This window comes from Podarcis melisellensis, assembly GCF_964234715.1.
Source record: "Podarcis melisellensis genome assembly, chromosome: 10".
Classification (NCBI taxonomy): domain Eukaryota; kingdom Metazoa; phylum Chordata; class Lepidosauria; order Squamata; family Lacertidae; genus Podarcis; species Podarcis melisellensis.
The window spans coordinates 75,745,832-75,765,896 of NC_138542.1; the positions used below are offsets into that span (position 1 = coordinate 75,745,832).

The 20,065-nt window shown below is 44.3% G+C and overlaps 2 protein-coding genes across 17 annotated transcripts in view; both read left to right on the forward strand.

Annotated features, from left to right (window-relative positions):
- Positions 1 to 18,326, forward strand: part of LOC309378709 (uncharacterized protein) — an 89,503-nt gene extending 71,177 nt beyond the window's left edge. For 15 of the 16 annotated variants that reach the window (XM_081927307.1, XM_081927305.1, XM_081927308.1 and 12 more), the window contains 2 exons: positions 11,197 to 12,045; positions 12,698 to 18,326. In XM_081927307.1, the coding sequence (XP_081783433.1) occupies positions 11,419 to 12,045; positions 12,698 to 13,264 (1,194 nt within the window). In that variant the 5' untranslated portion in view covers positions 11,197 to 11,418 and the 3' untranslated portion in view covers positions 13,265 to 18,326. Of the gene's footprint in view, positions 1 to 9,912; positions 12,046 to 12,697 lie in introns of those variants that run through there. The other variant, XM_081927302.1, reaches the window with a different exon arrangement.
- LOC309378719 (uncharacterized protein) overlaps positions 1 to 20,065 on the forward strand; it is a 61,407-nt gene that overhangs the window by 22,076 nt on the left and 19,266 nt on the right. The gene's annotated exons all lie outside the window — the stretch shown is intronic.

Consider the following 20,065-nt stretch of genomic DNA (forward strand, 5'->3'; position numbering starts at 1 on the left):
GTACTTTCAGGGTAAGACCCTCGCTTACTTTTAGACTCCTTGCAGGTATTGCAGTCTAGAAAAACTGAACATTTTTTCATTTTAATTCCCTTGCTTAATTCTGGCATTTTTGCAATACTGCGGAAATTGGCATGCCCCAAACGACGATGCCACAGATGCTGGCACTCATCATGCAAGGCTCTATTACAGGCTTTAACACATGCCCCAGACTCACTTACTAGCTGGTCTTTCAAAACAAACAAACCATTTTGTAGCGACGCTGTAACCACTTTTCCAGCTTTCTCTATTCTACAGCCTGAACCAGAAAAGGTTACTTTAAATCCCTGCTTAACAAGACTTGTAACTGAAAGCAAATTATTTTCTAAGCTTGGTACACATAAAACATTGGTAAACTTGGTACTTAAACAGTTGATATTCACACTACCCTTTCCAGCTGACTCATGCGCTGTTCCATCAGCTAGTACTACATTTACAGATTTACAAGGCTGCTTTTCTACAAGGGTTTGTGCAGACTTGACAAAAATGTTTGTTGCTGCTGAGTCTAAAATCCAGTCTTGTCCAACGTCGTGACTGGTGCCTCGAACTGCTGCAGAAACATACTGGATTCGATTCTTCCTGTTTCCTCGCTTCCCAGCAAACGCAGGCCGCCCTTGTCTTGTATTTTCTCCCACAGACACAGTGCACTGTCGTACTAAATGCTTGGTTGACCCACAACGATAGCATCTTCTAACTGTGAACGCTGCTTCCTCTCTGTGGTCTACAACCTCTTTAGGATGCCGCTCCTCCTCAGTTGCATATCTTTTACTGGACTGCCTCCCATTTCTGGAGTTACGGTGAGGGGTTGTGGCCTTCCTCTCATGGCGTCTTTCCTCCTCATCAAGCAAACGGCCAGTTAAGAAATGCATTGTTAATTGGCTTTCTGGGATTGCTTCCAGAGTCATCACTAAATTGTCCCATGACTCAGGAAGTGAAGACAGCACAATATAAACTTTTCTCTGTTCAGAAAAAAGTTCCCCAAGTTCATTTAACTGTGAAAATAAATCACGCATTCTTTGAAGATGTGTTGAAACACATTCACCCTCACTTAGTCTGGCTCGGTACAGAGCTCTCATTAGAGTAATTTTGCTGCCAGCAGTGTCTCTAATATGTATTGCTCTCAGTGCTTGCCAAATCTCACTTGCTGTTTCAAGGTCTCGCACATGAGATAACTGAGACTTCTCTAAACTCAGAATTAAATTGGCATAGGCTTTGTCCTCCAGCCTTTGGTCTGCTTCATCTACTTCTTCATCCTCCTCTTTTACAGGAGGGTTAACAATTGCAGTCCAACATTGTTCTTTCTTTAAAAACGCCTGCATCTGTAAACTCCATGACATATAATTGGACTCTCCCAGTTTCTCTACTGGAAAATAGGAAGCTCCCCCTTGAGCTCCAGCTCCAAGTCCAGCCATGGCACCACCCAGCCTTCAGCTTTCCACTCAGTTCTTACTCACACGTGGCTTGAAGAAATGTTCGGCTCCTGGTCCCAAACAGACACTCCCTGCCGATGCCTTCACACAGCCAGCTGCTTGAGAAACGCTGAGTTGCTTCCAGTCTCTGGGTTCTTTTCACGCTCTGTCTCTGCCCACTCAAGACTGGGGACTGGGCCCATAACCTATTGGAGGGGGATGCCAGCCGGTGGCAGAGGACAGAGTGACTCCAGGAGACATAGGTGTAAAAACACCAAACGGAAAAACAAAGACTTTATTACTAAACAAATAAACACAAGCTCTGGTGGATGTTATTCCTGCAGGCAAGGCAACAAAACTCAGCTTTTTCCTTTATAGCAACGGTCACCTGCAGCCAATTAATCCCAGAAACTTCTTAAAGGTATACACACATGTTTCTGTGCCGAATGTCCTCTAACAGTCAGATCAATACTTTTCTTGCCTGAAAGATGCAACCATGACAATTTAAAGATCAGCACAAACAGTTTGAATTGTGCTCCGAAATGCACTGAGAGCGAGTGAAGATCCTTTAGCACAGTGTTACAAGGTTGAACTTTTCATTAAGCACAGTTATTGTCATGGCTAAAATGGCCGCTGTTTCTTTAATGCGAATAAAGCTGGGTCAGCATGACTCAGCGGTCTGCACCAAGTTGTATATATAAGTGAGAAATGTTAGTTTGTTGCTGAGGCTGGTGTTTGGTGCTGGTGTGTGGAGTTATTCAGTCGTGTTTTGCACAAAGACTTTTAAGAATAAAACTCTGCAAGGACATTCTCGTGGACTCTTTTTGTGCCGACAAGGGTCCGAGGACCAGGCTGAAGAGGCAAAGGGAGGTCAGAACCTTTTCCTCCTTTTTTTTGCTTTTTACAAACACTGACAGGTTATGGGCCCAGTGTTTCTGAGCATGTGCAGAGTGCAAAACGACTGACAGCATCTCAGCAGGGAGCTGGTGAGTCCTGGTGGTGTATGGAGCCGGTGGCTGTGCGTTGGTGGCAAGCTGTAACTGTCTGCAGCGACGCTGGAGCAGCTAGGATCTGAGGACCAGAAAAGCACCCAGCGTCGGCTACTGGAACAGTTTGAACTGCTAGAGGACCACAGTAGGTGACTCACAGAGCGGCTACACCAGTTGCAGAGCCAGGCGGGTACCTGAGAGTCAACAGAGGCAGCAGCTAGAAGCTGGTGAGTGCCAGCCAAGACCATCTAGTGGGACTCTAAAGAGAGAGTCTGGAGAGTTTGCTGGAGGCCCCACAGAAGGGGCTCAGCAAGCACCAGCAGAGATGGCAGATTTCCAGTCTTCCCAAGTTGTAAATATTGGGGGAGGCATCCCTTTTGAAATTCTCTCAGAAAGCAACTGGCTGAGTTGGTCAATTAAAATGCAGCAGTTGTTAAGGAGAGATGGACTATGGGACTGTGTTGAAACTGAGGTTTTGAGGACTGACTCTGCTGAGAAAAAACGGCTAGATGAAAGGGCTCGTGCCCAAATTATGCTGTGTTTGAGCAACTCTGTTATTGCATGTAGCAAATGCCAGCACAGCGTTTGAGTGCTGGAATTTATTAAGGGCAATGCATGTCAGAGAAACTGCTGGAACTATAATTTCTCTGACCAGAAGGCTGTTCAGGACTGTTATGAAAGAAGGTGAGAGTTTGGCAACTCATCTTCAAACGCTGAAATCTCTGTTTCTTCAACTACAGCAGAGAGGTAAGCGTTATGATGAGACTGACCAAACCTACATTATTCTTTCAAGTTTGCCTGAAAGCAGGTTGCCCGTGATTAACAGCATGGAGAGTATGCGTCCCCGAGATCTGACCCTTGAGTATGTGGTTGGAAGATTGACCGAAGAAGCAGAAAGAAGGTCAGATAAACAAGCTGAACTCCAAGAGCGGAGGAGTTACAGTCGAGGGGGCCAGCAGTAGAATCTGCCAATGGAGCAACGCCAAGGTTTGGACTTGGCCATGGCAGTGAGGAGATGCTATAGATGCAACCAACCCGGGCATCTCCAACGTCAATGCAGGGCAAGACTTCCAGGAGACGACGTGGAGCAGAGACAGCAATCAACGCAGAAACGTAAGCAGAAGGGGTTCTCTTCAGAGAAGAAGAACACACGTTCTGCTCAGTTTGTTTCTGCATTTTCTCGAGAGGAGAGGAAGATACCTCGAGGAACATGGTTGCTGGACTCTGGGAGCAGCAGGATTATCTGCAACAGTCGGGAGGACTTTAAGACCCTGGGGAAGCCAGCTGATGGAAAAGACTCAATTTATCTTGCTGATGGTCGTAGAAGCAAGATTGATGGCCAGGGAACATGTTTCCTGCAGTGCTTGAACACTACTCTACCAGAGACTCTGTTTGTCAGCAGTTTGGACTATTGTTTGCTGTCTGTAAGCTGTTTGATTAATGCAGGGTATAGTGTTAACTTCACACGGGATGGCTGTCTGATAAAGAATGGAACTCAGGTATGTGGCCATGCAAAGTTGGAAAATGGGTTATATGTAATGCAGGACAAGCCTGTTAAAGCAGCCCAGGTGGTTCAGGATAATTTGCCAGTTCATAAGGGGTGTGTACATGAACTGCACAGAAAACTGGGTCACGCCAATTTCCGTGTGCTTTCAGAGATGCAAAAGGTGTGCAAGAACCTAAAAGTAAACAGCTGTAACTGTTTCCTAGATTGCAATGTATGTAAAATGGCCAAATCTAAGAGGAAGCCTGTGGCTTCTAAAAGTGACAGAGTATCTAAAGAGGTTTTAGAACTTGTCCATTGTGACGTGATAGGCCCTTTTCCACAGAAGACTGAAGGAGGCGCCAGATATGCTTTTCTGGTAATTGATGATAAATCACGTTTTAGTTGGTTGTTTTTGTTAAAGCAGAAATCTGAGTGTTTCCCCACATTCAGAGAATGGGTTGCCCAAGCTGAAAAGCTCTTTGCTCGCCCTGTTGTGCAGTTGCAAACAGATAGGGGTGGAGAATTTCTGAACAAACAATTTGGGACATGGTTGCGACGTAAGGGGATCACTCATCGTTTGACTAACCCTTATAGCCCTGCTGAAAATGGTCTGTGTGAAAGGCGTGGGGCTGTAATACAGTCAGTAAAGGACTGCCTGCTAGTGGATGCAGGATTGGGTCACAACCATAGGCTGTGGGGCGAGGCTTTTCTGACAGCGAACTTTTTGATTAATAGAACCTGGTCTAGCTCTATAAAAGATATTCCTTATCGTGTGTTGTTTGGGAAAGAACCAGAGTGGACAATGCTCCATAACTGGGGTGCTTGGGCACATGTAAACATCCCCAAAGCTCAGCGCCAGAAAGGGGGTGCTAGAGCGCAGAGACTGCGGTTTGTGGGATATCAGTCCTATAGCAAAGGGTGGCGTTTCAATTTACGCCCAGGATGAGTAGTTCTGTCACGAAGTGCAGACTTCGCTGACCAGGACAGATGGACTGTGATCCATGCCAACCCAGATTGCCTACTGCCCCTGCAAGTAAGAGAAGAGGCTTCTTCTCAGCCATTGGCAATGCAGGAGCAGGAGGAGGAGGAGGCACAGATTTCCCCAAAAGATGTGGCAAAAGATAATACTTCTCTAGAGGAAGAGGAAGAAGAGCCAGAGATAAGGGGGGAAGAAGAAGTAATAGTGCCTAGGCGCTCCCAGCGTTCAAACAAGGGTGTACCTCCTCAGCGTTTGACCCTAGGAGGAGTGAGAGTATGCAATGTGAGTTGTGTGGAACCACAAAGTTATAATGAAGTCTTAGACTTACCCCCTGGGGAACGTGCTTTGTGGGAACAAGCTATGAAAGAAGAAATGGACTCTTTTAAACGTAACAAAGTGTTTGAGGTCATAATGCCGCCACCTGGTGGCAGAGTGGTGTCATGCAAGTGGGTTTACAAAAGGAAAACCCTTGCATCTGGGGAACCACGTTTTCGAGCCAGATTAGTAGCCAGAGGGTTCACTCAGATTAAAGGGGAGAGTTATGATGAAGTGTTTTCTCCCACTGTAAAGAGTGAAACTTTTCGCTTAATGCTTTCCATTGCTGCTGTAAGACAACTAACAGTGCACCATTTTGATGTTGATGCTGCATATCTGCATGCAAATTTAGACCATGAAGTATTAATGAGACAACCCCCTGGGTTTGAAGAGGAGAATGCTGCAGTCTGGCGTTTGAGAAAGGCTGTTTATGGTCTCAAACAAAGTGGAAGGTGTTGGAACCAGTGTTTAAATGAAGCCCTTGTAAAACTTGGTTTTAAAAGGAGTGTGGCTGATCCATGCCTGTACACCAAGGGATCAGGCAACAAATATCTAATGCTCTTAGTCTTTGTTGATGATTTGCTTGTGGCAGGGAGTTCCACAGATGAGATCCAGAAGCTCACAAGTCAACTGGAAAAGAGGTTTAAGCTTAAAGCCTTGGGGCCTGTAAGCAATTACTTGGGAGTAGAAGTAAGGCAGGAAGCTGGTGGAAGCTTCCTATTGAGTCAGAAAGAAAAAATTCTTCGTTTGATAGAGCAGTTTGGCATGGAAAACTGCAAGCCAGTTCAGACTCCCATGACACCAGATTTCCCAAAGACAGTGTGTGATGATAAATTTGATCAGCCTGAGTTGTATCACTCAAAAATAGGATCACTGTTATATTTAAGCCAGTGGTCAAGGCCAGACATTGCATGTGCTACAAATGTTCTGAGTCAACGTGTATCTAAACCCAGTACTGCTGATTGGTGTGCTTTGAAAAGGCTTATCAGATATCTAAAGGGGACATTAAATGTATGTTTGAAGATATCTAGTACACAAGACGAAAAACTAGAAGTATTTGTTGATGCGGACTGGGGAAGCTGTGTAGCTACCAGAAAATCTACAAGTGGAATGGTTATGATGTTTGCCAATTCCATAATTGGGTGGAGGTCAAAGAAACAAGGATTTGTTGCAACCTCATCCTGTGAGGCAGAATATGGGAGCCTGTCGCTAGCATGCAATGAAATCATGTGGTTTATACAGATACTAAAAGATCTAGATTGTAAAGTTGATTTGCCTATCCAAGTGTATGAAGATAGCCAATCGTGCATTGCATTAGCGAGCTCGGAAATAATGAAATCCGCATCAAAACATATTGCTATCCGTCATGCGAATGTTAGAGATTGTGTACAGAATGGGGTAATCAAACTGGAGTATTGTCAATCACAAGATAATATTGCTGATTTGTTCACCAAGCCTTTGCCAGCAACATGCCATAATGAACTGATGACAAAACCGGGTTTATGTATATAATGTATGTATGTATTGCTTCTGTTGGGGTTTTTCGCATTTAAAGAAACAGAAGGGGTGTCACGGCTAAAATGGCCGCTGTTTCTTTAATGCGAATAAAGCTGGGTCAGCATGACTCAGCGGTCTGCACCAAGTTGTATAAATAAGTGAGAAATGTTAGTTTGTTGCTGAGGCTGGTGTTTGGTGCTGGTGTGTGGAGTTATTCAGTCGTGTTTTGCACAAAGACTTTTAAGAATAAAACTCTGCAAGGACATTCTCGTGGACTCTTTTTGTGCCGACAAGGGTCCGAGGACCAGGCTGAAGAGGCAAAGGGAGGTCAGAACATTTTCCTCCTTTTTTTTTGCTTTTTACAAACACTGACAGTTATCCCTTTGCCTTGAATATCCAGCTTTGTCAGTGCCAGATTAGGATAGTCCTGTGTCAGAAGAGGGGCACAAGATCAGGCAGCACATCATTATTATAAAGAAGAATTGGGGTGGGTGTTTCCATCTGGGATTCCCATGTGCCAGCTGCTTTTCTTCTGCTTCTCCTGCTCTCTCCATGCAATGTGAGGCATGTAGATGGAGGTCCATCTCTAAGAACAGGAGCTTCCCTGAGCACCCATTCAGCTGACCCCAAGCACCAAGCCTTGTCACTAGTTCTCGGACTGACCCAGACCACAGTCCCTGGAGAAGATGTAGACCTGGGCCTCCCAAAATGGTCCACATGGACCTCTTGTGGCCAATGAGACTGTGCAGGTGATTCATAAAGATCTAGAGGTGGATGGAGGATTATGATGCAGAGGATGGGGCATGTCCAAAGGAACGATGAACCAGAGAAAGAGAGGGCCTGTTCACGGACAGAGAGCAGCTGCCTTTCCTGTGAGGAAACAATTGATTTGAAAAGGCTGTATTCCAAGATCATCCTGCTTTATTAACGATGATTGAGGATTATGAACGGGTGGTGATGCATTACTATCATGTGATGACATTGCTTTTTCATTTGCTGTGCGTAAGAGGGGTGGGGTGGGTGTTTAGTTGGGTGTGGGAATTTGTTTAATTTAATTAAATATGGTGTGTTTGTAACATTCTCTCTTTTTTGTTTGATTTATTGTTTTGTTAGTTTGTTTTTTGTATAGGTTTTAATTTGATTTTAAGGGGAGGGGTCAGGGCTGCCTGGGAGTGGGTCCCAACAAACAAAATGGCTGGGGCAAGTTCCACGGGGGGTGGGTGGGTGTACTGGGGCAACCAATCTCAGTGATCACGGGTAGGAGGAGGAGTTACGCTAAGACCAGACCACGTCATTACCGAAGAAGCGGGCTTAGTCATTGTTTGAGGACTATCCCTGCCTCCAGGCCTGGTCTTGACCAGACGGAATACTGGAATCAGCAAAGGGATACCCACACAACCTGAAGGTGCTGCTGTGCAATGCCAGGTCAATGATCCATAAAACCACTGTGATCCGTGACTTGATCGTGGATGGAGGACTTGACCTGGCATATGTAACAGAGGCTTGGTTGGATGAAGCAGATGGGCCTGTTCTTGCCGCTGCTTGTCCGCCAGGTTTCTCTTACACACAGCAACCCAGGTCATGTGGGCGGGGAGGGGGTTTGCAGTGATTTTTAGAAAGTCATTAGTTTGCACCAGGCATCCTATTGAGAAGACCCAGTTTTCTGAGTGCATGTTCTGGAAGTTGGGCAATAGGGGCAGTACAGGATTCCTTTTGGTGTACCAACCCCCCCCCCGCTTCATCAAGGATTCCCTGCCCGAGCTGATTCAGGTCATGGTGGATGTTCTCCTGGAGACACCTAGTTTGGTTGTCCTAGGGGATTTTAACATCCATGCCGACACGATCTTACAAGGGGCCGCTCGGGACTTTGTGGAAAGCATGGCCTCCATGGGGCTGTCCCTGAATAAGTCTGGCCCAACCCATAGCCGCAGACATGCCTTGGACCTGCTGTTTACCGCTATGGATGTTCATGATCTGACACTAAGTGTGGCTGGGGAAACCCAGCCAGATGGGTGGGGTATAAATAATATAATATTATTATTATTATTATTATTATTATTATTATTATTATTATTATTATTAAGTAAAAGCAAAACAAAAGAAGTGCCATGGTCAGATCACTTCCTGGTGCAACTGGACTTCTCCGCGACCCTTCCCCTCTGCAGGGAGGTGGGACCGATTTGGATGGTCTGCTCCCACCATATAATGAATCCAAATGGTTTCCAGAGAGTGGTAGGACATGCTTTATCCCATGATTCCCTGGTGGCCTGCTGGAATGTGGAGTTAACCTGGGCTATTGACTGGCTCCGAAGCACCCTCTCTGATTGCATGGAGCCCGAACAGCCCCGTGGTTTTCCATGGATCTGAGGGCAATGGAACAATCGTTGAGACGGCTAGAGCACCGGTGGCGGATGACCCATTCTGAATCTGACCAGGTTAGAACTGAATGTTGAGCCTACCAAGTGGCGGTAGTGACGGCGAAAACTACTTTCTTCACCGCCTCTATTGCATCTGCAGAAAACAGCAGCAGGAGACTTTTTCAGGTGGTTCGCAATTTAGCAGAACCACCTGCTCCATCAGGGCTCAGTGTGGCCCACATGATCTCCTGCAATGATTTTGCAAAGTTTTTTACAGATAAAGCCGCTCAGATTCACTCAGGTCACTCAAGTCGCTCAGGTAGACTCCACCGTGGCATCAGGGCCGGGGCGGGAGAGTGCTAGAGTCTGTCTAGTCAAGTTGTGTGGGATCAATTCCAACCTGTTACCCCCAAGGATGTGGACAGACTGCTTGGACGAGTGAAACCAACCACTTGTCTCCTTGATCCTTGCCCATCCTGGCTGATAAAAGCTAGCCAGGAAGGGCTGGGTGATGGGCTTCATGGCGTGGTGAATGCTTCCCTCCATGAGGGAGCCTTTCCAGACCCGCTGAAAGAGGCAGTTCTTAAACCGCTTCTTAAAAAACCATTTTTAGATGCGGCCACGATGCCCAACTATCGCTGAGTCTCAAATCTTCCATTCTTGGGCAAGGTGATTGAGCGAGTAGTTGCTGAACAACCATTTGGATCCCTTCCAGTTGGGATTCAGGCCTCATCATGGGACTGAAACTGCCTTGGTCGCACTGGTTGATGATCTCTGGTAGGCTAGGGACAAAGGTTTCCTAGTTCTGCTGGATCTGTCAGCGGCCTTTGATACCATTGAGCTGGGGGCACTGTCCTACAGTGGTTCTGCTCCTTTCTCCTGGGCCGTGTCCAGAAAATGGTGTTGGGGGATGAGTGTTCAGACCACTGGGCTCTCACTTGTGGGGTGCCTCAGGATTCTGTACTCTCCCCCATGCTTTTCAACATCTACATGAAGTCGCTGGGAGAGATCATCAGGGGGTTTGGGCTGGGTGTTAATCCATATGCGGATGATACCCAGCTCTACCTCTCCTTCAAATCAGAACCAGTGAAGGCGGTGAAGGTCCTGTGTGAGTGTCTGGAGGCAGTTGGAGGATGGATGGTGGCTAACAGATTGAGGTTGAATCCTGACAAGATAGAAGTACTGCTTTTGGGGGACAGGAGGCGGGCAGGTGTGGAGGATTTCCTGGTCCTGAATGGGGTAACTGTGCCCCTGAAGGACCAGGTGCGCAGCCTGGGAGTCATTTTGGACTCACAGCTGTCCATGGAGGCGCAGGTCAATTCTGTGTCCAGGGCAGCTGTCTACCAGCTCTATCTGGTACGCAGGCTGAGACCCTATCTGCCTGTGGACTGCCTTGTCAGAGTGGTGCATGCTCTGGTTATCTCCCGCTTGGACTTCAATGCGCTATACGTGGGGCTACCTTTGAAGGTGACCCAGAAACTAAAACTAATCCACAATGCAGCAGCTAGACTGGGGACTGGGAGCGGCCACCGAGACCACATAACATCGGTCTTGAAAGACCTACATTGGCTGCCAGTACGTTTCTGAGCACAATTCAAAGTGTTTGTGCTGACCTTTAAAGCCCTAAACATCCTCGGTCCAGTATACCTGAAGGAGCGTCTCCACCCCTCATTGTTCTGCCTGGACACTGAGGTCCAGCTCTGAGGACCTTCTGGCGGTTCCCTCACTGCAAGAAGCAAAGTTACAGGGAACCAGGCAGAGGGCCTTCTCGGTAGTGGCACCCTCCCTGTAGAACGCCCTCCCACCAGATGTCAAAGAGATAAACAACTACCAGACTTTTAGAAGACATCTGAAGGCAGCCCTTTTTAGGGAAGCTTTTAATGTTTGATGTATTACAGTATTTTCATGTTTTTCTGGAAGCTGCCCAGAGTGGCTGGGGAAGCCCAGCCAGATGGGCAGGGTATAAATAATAAATTATTATTATTATTGTTGTTATTATTATTATTTCATAAAAATTGGGAACATGGGTAGGAAGCGGGGGAATGTAGGAGATGTGTGAAATAAGAGAAGGGCAAATAGTGTTTGATTTGTTCTTTTCCCTTTGTTCTCTTCCTTGGAATCCAAAAAGGACTTCCTCTCTGCCCACTCTGAAGAAGGTGTTACAGAAGAATGTCAGAATTCCAGGGGACAGGAATAGACATTGAAATGTGAGAAATGTGGAATATGCTTCACTGAATGAGCACACATAGCTCACATCAACAAACTCACAGGAGAGAAACCTTTTAAGGATTTGAAGTGTGGAAAGAGTTTGACTGATAGTGAAAAACCTAGAATACATCAGCGGACTGCCATGGGTAAGAAAGGATTCCAATGCAGGGAGTGTGGGAAGAGCTTCAGTCAGAGTGGAAGCCTTAAATTACACCAAAGGACTCGCACAGGGGAGAAACCATTTAAATGTATGGAGTGTGGAAAGAGCTTCAGTCAGAATGGAAACCTTAGAATACATCAACGTACACATACAGGGGAGAAACCGTTTAAATGCATGGCTTGTGGAAAGAGCTTTAGTGAGGGTGGAACCCTTAGAAAACATCAACATTTTCACACAGGAGAGAAACCATTTAAATGTATGGAGTGTGGAAAGAGCTTCAGTTTCAGTTCAAACCTTAGACAACATCAACGGACTCACACTGGGGAGAAACCATTTAAATGCATGGAGTGTGGAAAGAGCTTTAGTCAAAGTGCGCACCTAACTTTACATCATCAAACTCACACAGGTGAGAAACCATTTAGATGTATGGAGTGTGGAAAGAGCTTCATTCAGATTGGAAACCTTAGAATACATCAACGGACTCATACAGGGGAGAAACCATATACATGTATGGAGTGTGGAAAGAGCTTCAGTCACGATGCAGGCCTTAGATCACATCAACGGACTCACACAGGGGAGAAACCATTTAAATGTATGGAGTGTGAGAACGTTTTTTATGTATGCCACCACGGCAGCAAGAATTTTGATCGCCAAACATTGGAAGACTCAAGATTTGCCCACACTGGAAGAGTGGCAAACGCAACTGATTGACTATATGGAGTTGGCCGAAATGACTGCCAGAATCCGAGATCTGGGAGAAGAAGCAATGGAGGAGGACTGGAAAAAATTTAAGAATTATCTGCAAAAATTTTATAAGCTATATGAACTATAAAATGACACATAATTTGAAATGCTAGCCCCAGCAATGAGTGTGTAACATTTATGAAATTGGATAACATTATTGAAAGAACCCAAGTTTAAATGTTAAAAATGATAATATGTTCTGTTTTTAGAGTAAACGAGCAATAAGGGATTTAAACTTAAACTGCAATTGAAAGTACAAAAGAAACATATGAAACAAGGTTATAATTTGCTGATAAATTTATTGTTAAGAATGCATTGTGCGGGAGATGTGGGGAAGTTCGATAGAAAGTTGAAATAAGTTGTTGAAGGGTTATGAATTTTTTTTTTTCTTTTTGTCTATTGCTTGTTTTTTCTTTGCTTCTCTTTTTCTTCTTTTTTCTGTATACGTCTGAAAAAACATAATAAAAATTATTAAAAAAAAATAAAAAATAAAAATAAATGTATGGAGTGTGGAAAGAGCTTTAGTTACGATGCAGGCCTTAGACAACATCAATGGACTCACACAGGAGAGAAACCATTTAAATGTATGGAGTGTGGAAAGAACTTCAGTCAGAGTGGACACCTTAGACAACATCAACAGACTCATACAGGGCAGAAACCATTTAAATGTATGGAGTGTGGAAAGAGCTTCAGTTTCAGTTCAAACCTTAGACAACATCAACGGACTCACACAGGGGAGAAACCATATAAATGTATCGAGTGTGGAAAGAGCTTTAGTAACCCAGGATATCTTAGAACACATCAACGAACTCACACAGGGATGAAACCTTTTCAGTGTATGGAGTGTGGAAAGAACTTCAGTCAGAGTGGACACCTTAGACAACATCAACGGACTCATACAGGGCAGAAACCATATAAATGTATCGAGTGTGGAAAGAACTTCAGTCAGAGTGGAGACCTTAGACAACATCAACGGACTCACACAGGAGAGAAACCTTTTAAATGTATGGAGTGTGGAAAGAGCTTCAGTTATAGTGGAAACCTTAGAAGACATCAGCAGACACACAGGGCAGAAACTGTTTAAATGTATGGCCTGTGGAAGGAGCTTCAGTCAGAGTGGAAGCCTTGATTTATGTCAACAAACTCACACAAAAGACAAACCATATAAATATCAGGAAAGTAGGTAGAGGTTCAGTCCTAGTGGAATCCTACATCTACAGACTCATGGACAGGAATAACTTTAACAGTTGACACCCTACAAACCCATCAACCCTCAAAGAGGAGAAGCTGTTTAAAGGGAAAGATTGCAGAAAGTGCTTTAGTTATAATGGAGTGTTTAAGGAACATCTAAGAGCCAGTGTGGTGTAGTGGTTAAGAGTAGTTCATAATCTGGTGAAACGTGTTTGTGTCTCTGCTCCTCCACCTGCAGCTGCTGGGTGACCTTGAGCCAGTCACACTTCTTGAATTGTCTCAGCACCACTCACCTCACAGAGGAAGGGAAAGGAGAATGTTAGCCACTTTGAGACTCCTTCGGGTAGTGATAAAGCGGGATATCAAATCCAAACTCTTCTTCTTCTCAGAGTGGAGAACCCATTTAAATGTATGGAGTGAGGAACGTGTTCCTTTCAGAGTTTACTCTTCTTCACAGCAATGAACTCAGCAGAAAATCCATCTTCAAAGCATGTCATGTATTTGTTCTGGTGTTTATATGTAAAACTGTATAGTAATGAAATAATGAAGGTAATATCCCACAATAATGAGTATAATTTTAGATGTAAGGTACCTTTTGATAGTGAGGGGGAGAGGGTGAATCTGTATTTCTGGTGGTGAGTGAGGATTAGGGCTGGGCATATATTGATCTCATCCTATACCAGTTTCTAGACTACATTGTTTCTGGGATGCACATTTGCCTCAAAGCAGCCGGCAGAAAGCTTTGCTTCATGAAGGGCTTCCAGTTGATCGCTCGCCATCACAGTTGGAGATCTCTTTATCGGAGGAGACCTCGGTATATCAAAGGCAGGGGAAACTCCTCCAGCGCAGCAGACCCCTGGAAAAACCTCAAATCGAGCATTTTGAGGACATGGAATCTGGCAGGTGTCAAAAGTGGGCTCCCCCCTCCCTGGAAAGTTCTGTTTTTGAGCTCCGAGAACGAGGGGGTTGGAGCTGCGACACATCGGACAAAAAGCTTCCTGTGATTATACGAAGCTGCGAGACTGTGAGGCATTAGCGGTCAATTCTTCCAACATCAAAAGGACTGTATTGTGTGTACCTTTTACGTTTGGATTATATATGGCTAATGTAGGGGTTGTGCTGCCAAGCTAACTGAGATAATGCTCCGGGCACACAGCCATCTCTGTACAAGAGATTTATTGCTAAGCTTCAAAGCAGTTACAAGAGTTCAAAAACACACTTCATCTCTCGGAGTCAGATGAATCGTCTGACTTTTTTTACGTCTCCCCCAGCAAGCCCATTTCCTGAGTCCACGCCTCTTGCTTCCTCTGCTCTGTGAGTGGCTGGTTCCCAGTACTGGCTCCCCCCTCCCAGCTTCCTCCTCTGACGTGGAAGAGAAACTGCTAATTACCGGCGTGGGCTCTCTGTACTTGCCTCTCTGCTTCCCCCTCAGCTCTTTCGCAGCCTCCAATTCCCTGACATCCACCCCCTCCTCAAAGGCCCCCTCCCCCTCGGGAGAATCAACCACCCCCAATTACCCTTCTCCAGAGTGGCGGGGGTGAAGCCTGGAAAACTACCCTCCTCCTCATCCGTATCTTCAAAAACCGTCCTCCAGTCCTCCCTCAAACCCACAGTTCCTCGTGTTCCCCAATAGACACTTTCCTCTTCTTCTTCCTCTTTGTCAGATGGTGGGAATCCCTCGAAATCCTCTTCATCGTCCGTCGGCCCGAACACCTGTTGGAAAAATCTACCCCGGGGTTTGGGTTTGTCGGGGAAGAAATTGTGGAACTCCTCCACTCGACCCTCGTCAGTCATACAACTCTCCAGGACCCAGGTATTCTCTGAACTAGGGGCCCCTTCCCACGCCACCAGATACTCTTGCCTCTCTGCTTCCCCCTCAGCTCTTTCGCAGCCTCCAATTCCCTGACAACTAACTAAGGACCTGACCTCAAGAGTCACTAAATCAGAGATTTGCCCAAGGACTTGTTCTGATCGTAGTGCTGTGTTGACAGAGTTAAAATTGTCTCTACAGGGTACTTATAGATGGCAGATGCATGATGTTTTACTGAGAAATGAATTGATCGTAAATAAAGCTCAAAAGACCCTAAAGGACTATTTTGAATTGAACCTGAATCCTGGAATTGAAGCAAGGGGTGCAAGTAAAGTGGTAATGCCAGGTATTTTGATTCAACAGAATTCTATCAGAATGAGCATAAGGAAAAAGTTCTGTCTCAAAGGAGAAAGAGAAAAAGCTAAGATGTAACCCCAAAAATCAACAGATTCAAAAGGAAATTAAACCATTACAATCTTAGTCTTCACAAATAGTAAACCAAGAAATTGAATGGAAAATTATATTGATGAAACAAAAGACTTTTGCATCGGCAAATAAATGCAGAAAATTATTGGCTTGGGGACAGAAGGAGAGTACAATAATTAATATTATGGAGGATGGTAAGAATATTGAGAACCCAACAGAGATTAGAAAATGTTTTCAAAAGTACTATAAGCAGCTTTACAAAAAGGAAAAATGGATAAAATGGAACAGTTTTTGGACAAAAATGGATTGCAGAAAATTCCAGCGGACAAAACAAGCCTACTAAATGAACTGGTTACAAGACAAGAAGTTGAAGGGGCAATTAGAATCATAGAGTTGGAAGAGACCACAAGGGCCATCGAGTCCAACCCCCTGCCAAGCAGGAAACACCATCAGAGCACTCCTGACATATGGTTGTCAAGCCTCTGCTTAAAGACCTCCAAAGAAGGAGACTCCACCACACTCCTTGGCAGCAAATTCCACTGTCAAACAGCTCTTACTGTCAGGAAGTTCTTCCTAATGTTTAGGTGGAATCTTCTTTCTTGTAGTTTGGATCCATTGCTCCGTGTCCGCTTCTCTGGAGCAGCAGAAAACAACCTTTCTCCCTCCTCTATGTGACATCCTTTTATATATTTGAACATGGCTATCATATCACCCCTTAACCTCCTCTTCTCCAGGCTAAACATGCCCAGCTCCCTTAGCCATTCCTCATAAGGCATCGTTTCCAGGCCTTTGACCATTTTGGTTGCCCTCCTCTGGACACGTTCCAGTTTGTCAGTGTCCTTCTTGAACTGTGGTGCCCAGAACTGGACACAGTACTCCAGGTGAGGTCTGACCAGAGCAGAATACAATGGCACTATTACTTCCCTTGATCTAGATGCTATACTCCTATTGCCCAAATGAAAATAGGCAAAGCACTGGGACCTGATGCTTTAACTTCCAAGTATTATAAAATATTTAAGGATTGGCTGATACAACCATTGATGGATGTTGTAACAAAATATTAAAGGGGGACAAAGCACCCGAGTCCTGGAAAGAGGCCTTCATCACTCTGATACCCAAAGCAGATACAGATAGAGCTCAAGTAAGGAATCAACGAGCAATTTCCTTGTTGAATGTGGATTATAAAATATTTGCAAATATTTTGGCTACAGGATTGAAGAAGATTTTGAATTAGCACATATATAAAGATCAGTCAGGTTTTTTATCTGAGAGGCATATGAAAGATAATATTAGGAATGTGCTGGAAAGATTAGGGGCAAAAAAGAATCCTAAAGCAATGTTTATGTTTATTGATGCAGAGAAAGCCTTTGATAATGTTTCTTGGAGTTTTATGAAACAGAACTTGTGTAATATGGGGATCGGTCAAAAATTTTTTTAATGGTCTTAATGCAATTTACTTGGAGCAGAAAGCAAAAATTATAATTAACAATGTGGTCTCAGAAGAAATTAGGATTGAGAAGGGAACCAGGCAAGGGTGCCCACTTCCTCCCCCCCTGCTTTCTATTTCTGTCCTAGAGGTGCTGCTGAATATGATAAGGAATGATGAGGAAGTTAAAGGCATAGTAGTGGGAACTGAACAATATAAGTTAAAAGTCTTTGCTGATGATTTGGAATTGACTTTACAGGACCCTGAGATCAGTGCAATCAAAGCACTGAAGATAATTCAACAGTTCGGACAAGTTGCAGGTTTCAAATTGAATAAGAATAAAACCAAAGTTTGGGGGGGGGGGAATAACGATACATGAAAAACTTAGTTTAGAAGAACCCACAGGGCTGAAGTTTGTGACAAAGGTGAAATATCTGGGTGTAAATATGACTGCAAAAAATGCATTTGTACAAAGACAACTATGAAAAGTTATGGAAAGATATCAAAAGAGATTTGGATATTTGTACAAGGTTGAAACTATCTTTGCTGGGCTGAATTTCTGCGATAAAGATGAATGTATTGCCTAAGGTGCTATTTTTGTTCCAAGTACTCCCTATCATTGATAAGTTGAATTGTTTTAAGGAATGGCAAAAGATATTATCTACATTTATCTGGCAGGGGGAAAAATCCAGAATTAAGTTTAAATTATTAACAGATGTAAAAGAGAGAGGGGGTTTCTCCCTGCCAGATTTAAGGATTTACTTTGAAGCTGCAGCCTTTTGCTGGCTGAAACAATGATTTTTATTGGAAGATACAGATGTTTTGGATTTAGAAGGTTTTGATAATGTATTTGGTTGGCATGCATATTTATGGTATGACAAGCTAAAAGCTCACAAAAGATTTAAAAATCATATAATTAGAAAATCTTTGGATGATGTTTGGATAAGATACAGGGATTTGTTTGAAAGGAAAACACCCAGATGGATATCACCATTGGAAGCTAAGACCCATAAAAGGTTGAATATGAAAGATACATGGCTGAAGTATAATGATAGTTTGATGGAAGTAGGGGACCAATTTAGATTAAAATCTTATGATCCGTTGAAAGATAAATTAGATGATTGGTTCCAGTACATCCAGATAAATGAAATGTTTAAAATGGATAAGAAAATTGGTTTTCAAACAGAGAAATCCAAACTAGAAATGGAATTATTAGATACAAAAACAAAATACCTATCTAAGATGTATAATTTATTGCTGGAATGGCATACGAGAGATGAACAAGTGAAATCTGTAATGACTGAATGGGCCAGGGATGTGGGGCACAATATCATGATGGTGGATTGGGATAAATTGGGGAAAAAGGAATTGGAAGAAACAAGATTTACCAACTATCGAAGAATGGCAGATGAAGATGATGGACTATATGGAATTTGCCAAACTGACTGGGAGACTCCTAGACGAGAGAGAAGAGATGGTGGAAGAAGATTGGAAGAAGCTTAAGGAATATTTGAAAAAATATGTTAATATTTAAATCTTAGAATAGCTTTGGAAGTGGATATAGGCTGTAGGGTTAGAAGTAGAAGATAGTGTATTTTAAAATAATATTATTTGTAAGTGATAAAATGTGAAGTTAATTTAAGTGTGATAAAAAAAGATGGTTAGAAACTATGATATATGTAAACTGCTAAAGAAGAAGTCAAATGAAAATCAGATAGGTGGGACTTGGGGAAGCCCACCTAACAATGTTTAGAAAAATAAGGATAAGAGAATAATCTGTTTGCATTGTTTGTTTTTCTGTTTGTGTTCTTTATTTGTGTTATAAAATGAATATTATTTTTTTTTGAAAAAAAGAAGAAAGCTTTTCTTCGTGAAGCCCCTGCAGATTTCGAGTTGCTGACTTCCCTCCCAGACGACAGGAAGCGAAAGACACACCTCCATTGCCCTGTGTCCTTCCAGCCTCTTTCCTCCCTTGCTCCCTTCTGCCGGTTTGTGTGCCCGACTTAGATATCCTGTGTGTTGTATTTTTCTACTGCTGAAACTGGATTTGCTCTCAGGAGCCAAGTTTTGTGCCTCGCTGGGGACCCAATGAGAACTGTATGCTTTGAAAGCTCCGTAAACTATTACTGAAGAAGTCCTGCTACCCTGGAGTTGCTCTACTCAAGCGTGCAAGATGGTTTTTGCACCAAACTCTGTCACCCCCACCACCGCACTGCTTCTTCACCAGAACTTCATCCCTGCCTCCTAAGCATTCTGGAAAAAACTTGAAATGCTGTAATTTAATGGGAGATTTTCCCCCAAGCCTAATTGCAAGAGGGGACCGGAGGGGCTGCAGGGACCAGGGAAGTCTTCACTCTTGAACCCCATGGGGCAACCCCAGAGCTCCTGCTTATTCTGGGGTTTGGGGAAGATAGTACTTTCCCATAGTCCCAGACGTTTGTATTCAGTCATGCTGCTAGGGAGTTTTCCTACCAGAGGCCCACAGTTCATACTGCTATCATACTGATTTTACTTTTGTTGTTCTGCTGTTGCCATGGACTGGAGGGGTGCAGGGGGGGAGGCACCAGCTGGGGAACACAAAAGGGAAGAAGGCTCAGAGCCCAGGGACTGGTGGTGGGATGGCGATGAGCAGAAAGAGGGAGAAAAGGGAGCAGAATGGGAGGGGAGGTGTTGCAAGCTGAGGAGGAAGCTGAGGAGGGGAGGTGTTGCAAGCTGAGCAGGAAGAGGCTGGGGCAGAGAGCTGTTCAGACTCAGAGGGAGGAGAAGGGGGGGCAGGAGACCATCAGAGGAAGCCATCAGCTGAAGCATCCAGGGAGACTCCCCCTCCTGCTGCGACCAGCTCCCCTCTCCCCTGGTCTCCCAGAGCACACAGAGAGATCCATTTCAGACCCCATGAGCCTGTATATGACATTAAGAGGTATTTTTTTGTCCCAACATACATCACTTTAAGCTCATTGACAATGAACTGTATTTTCTGCCCATTCACCCCATTTGGAGAAGTCCTTTTCGAGCTCCTTGCAATCTCTCTCTCT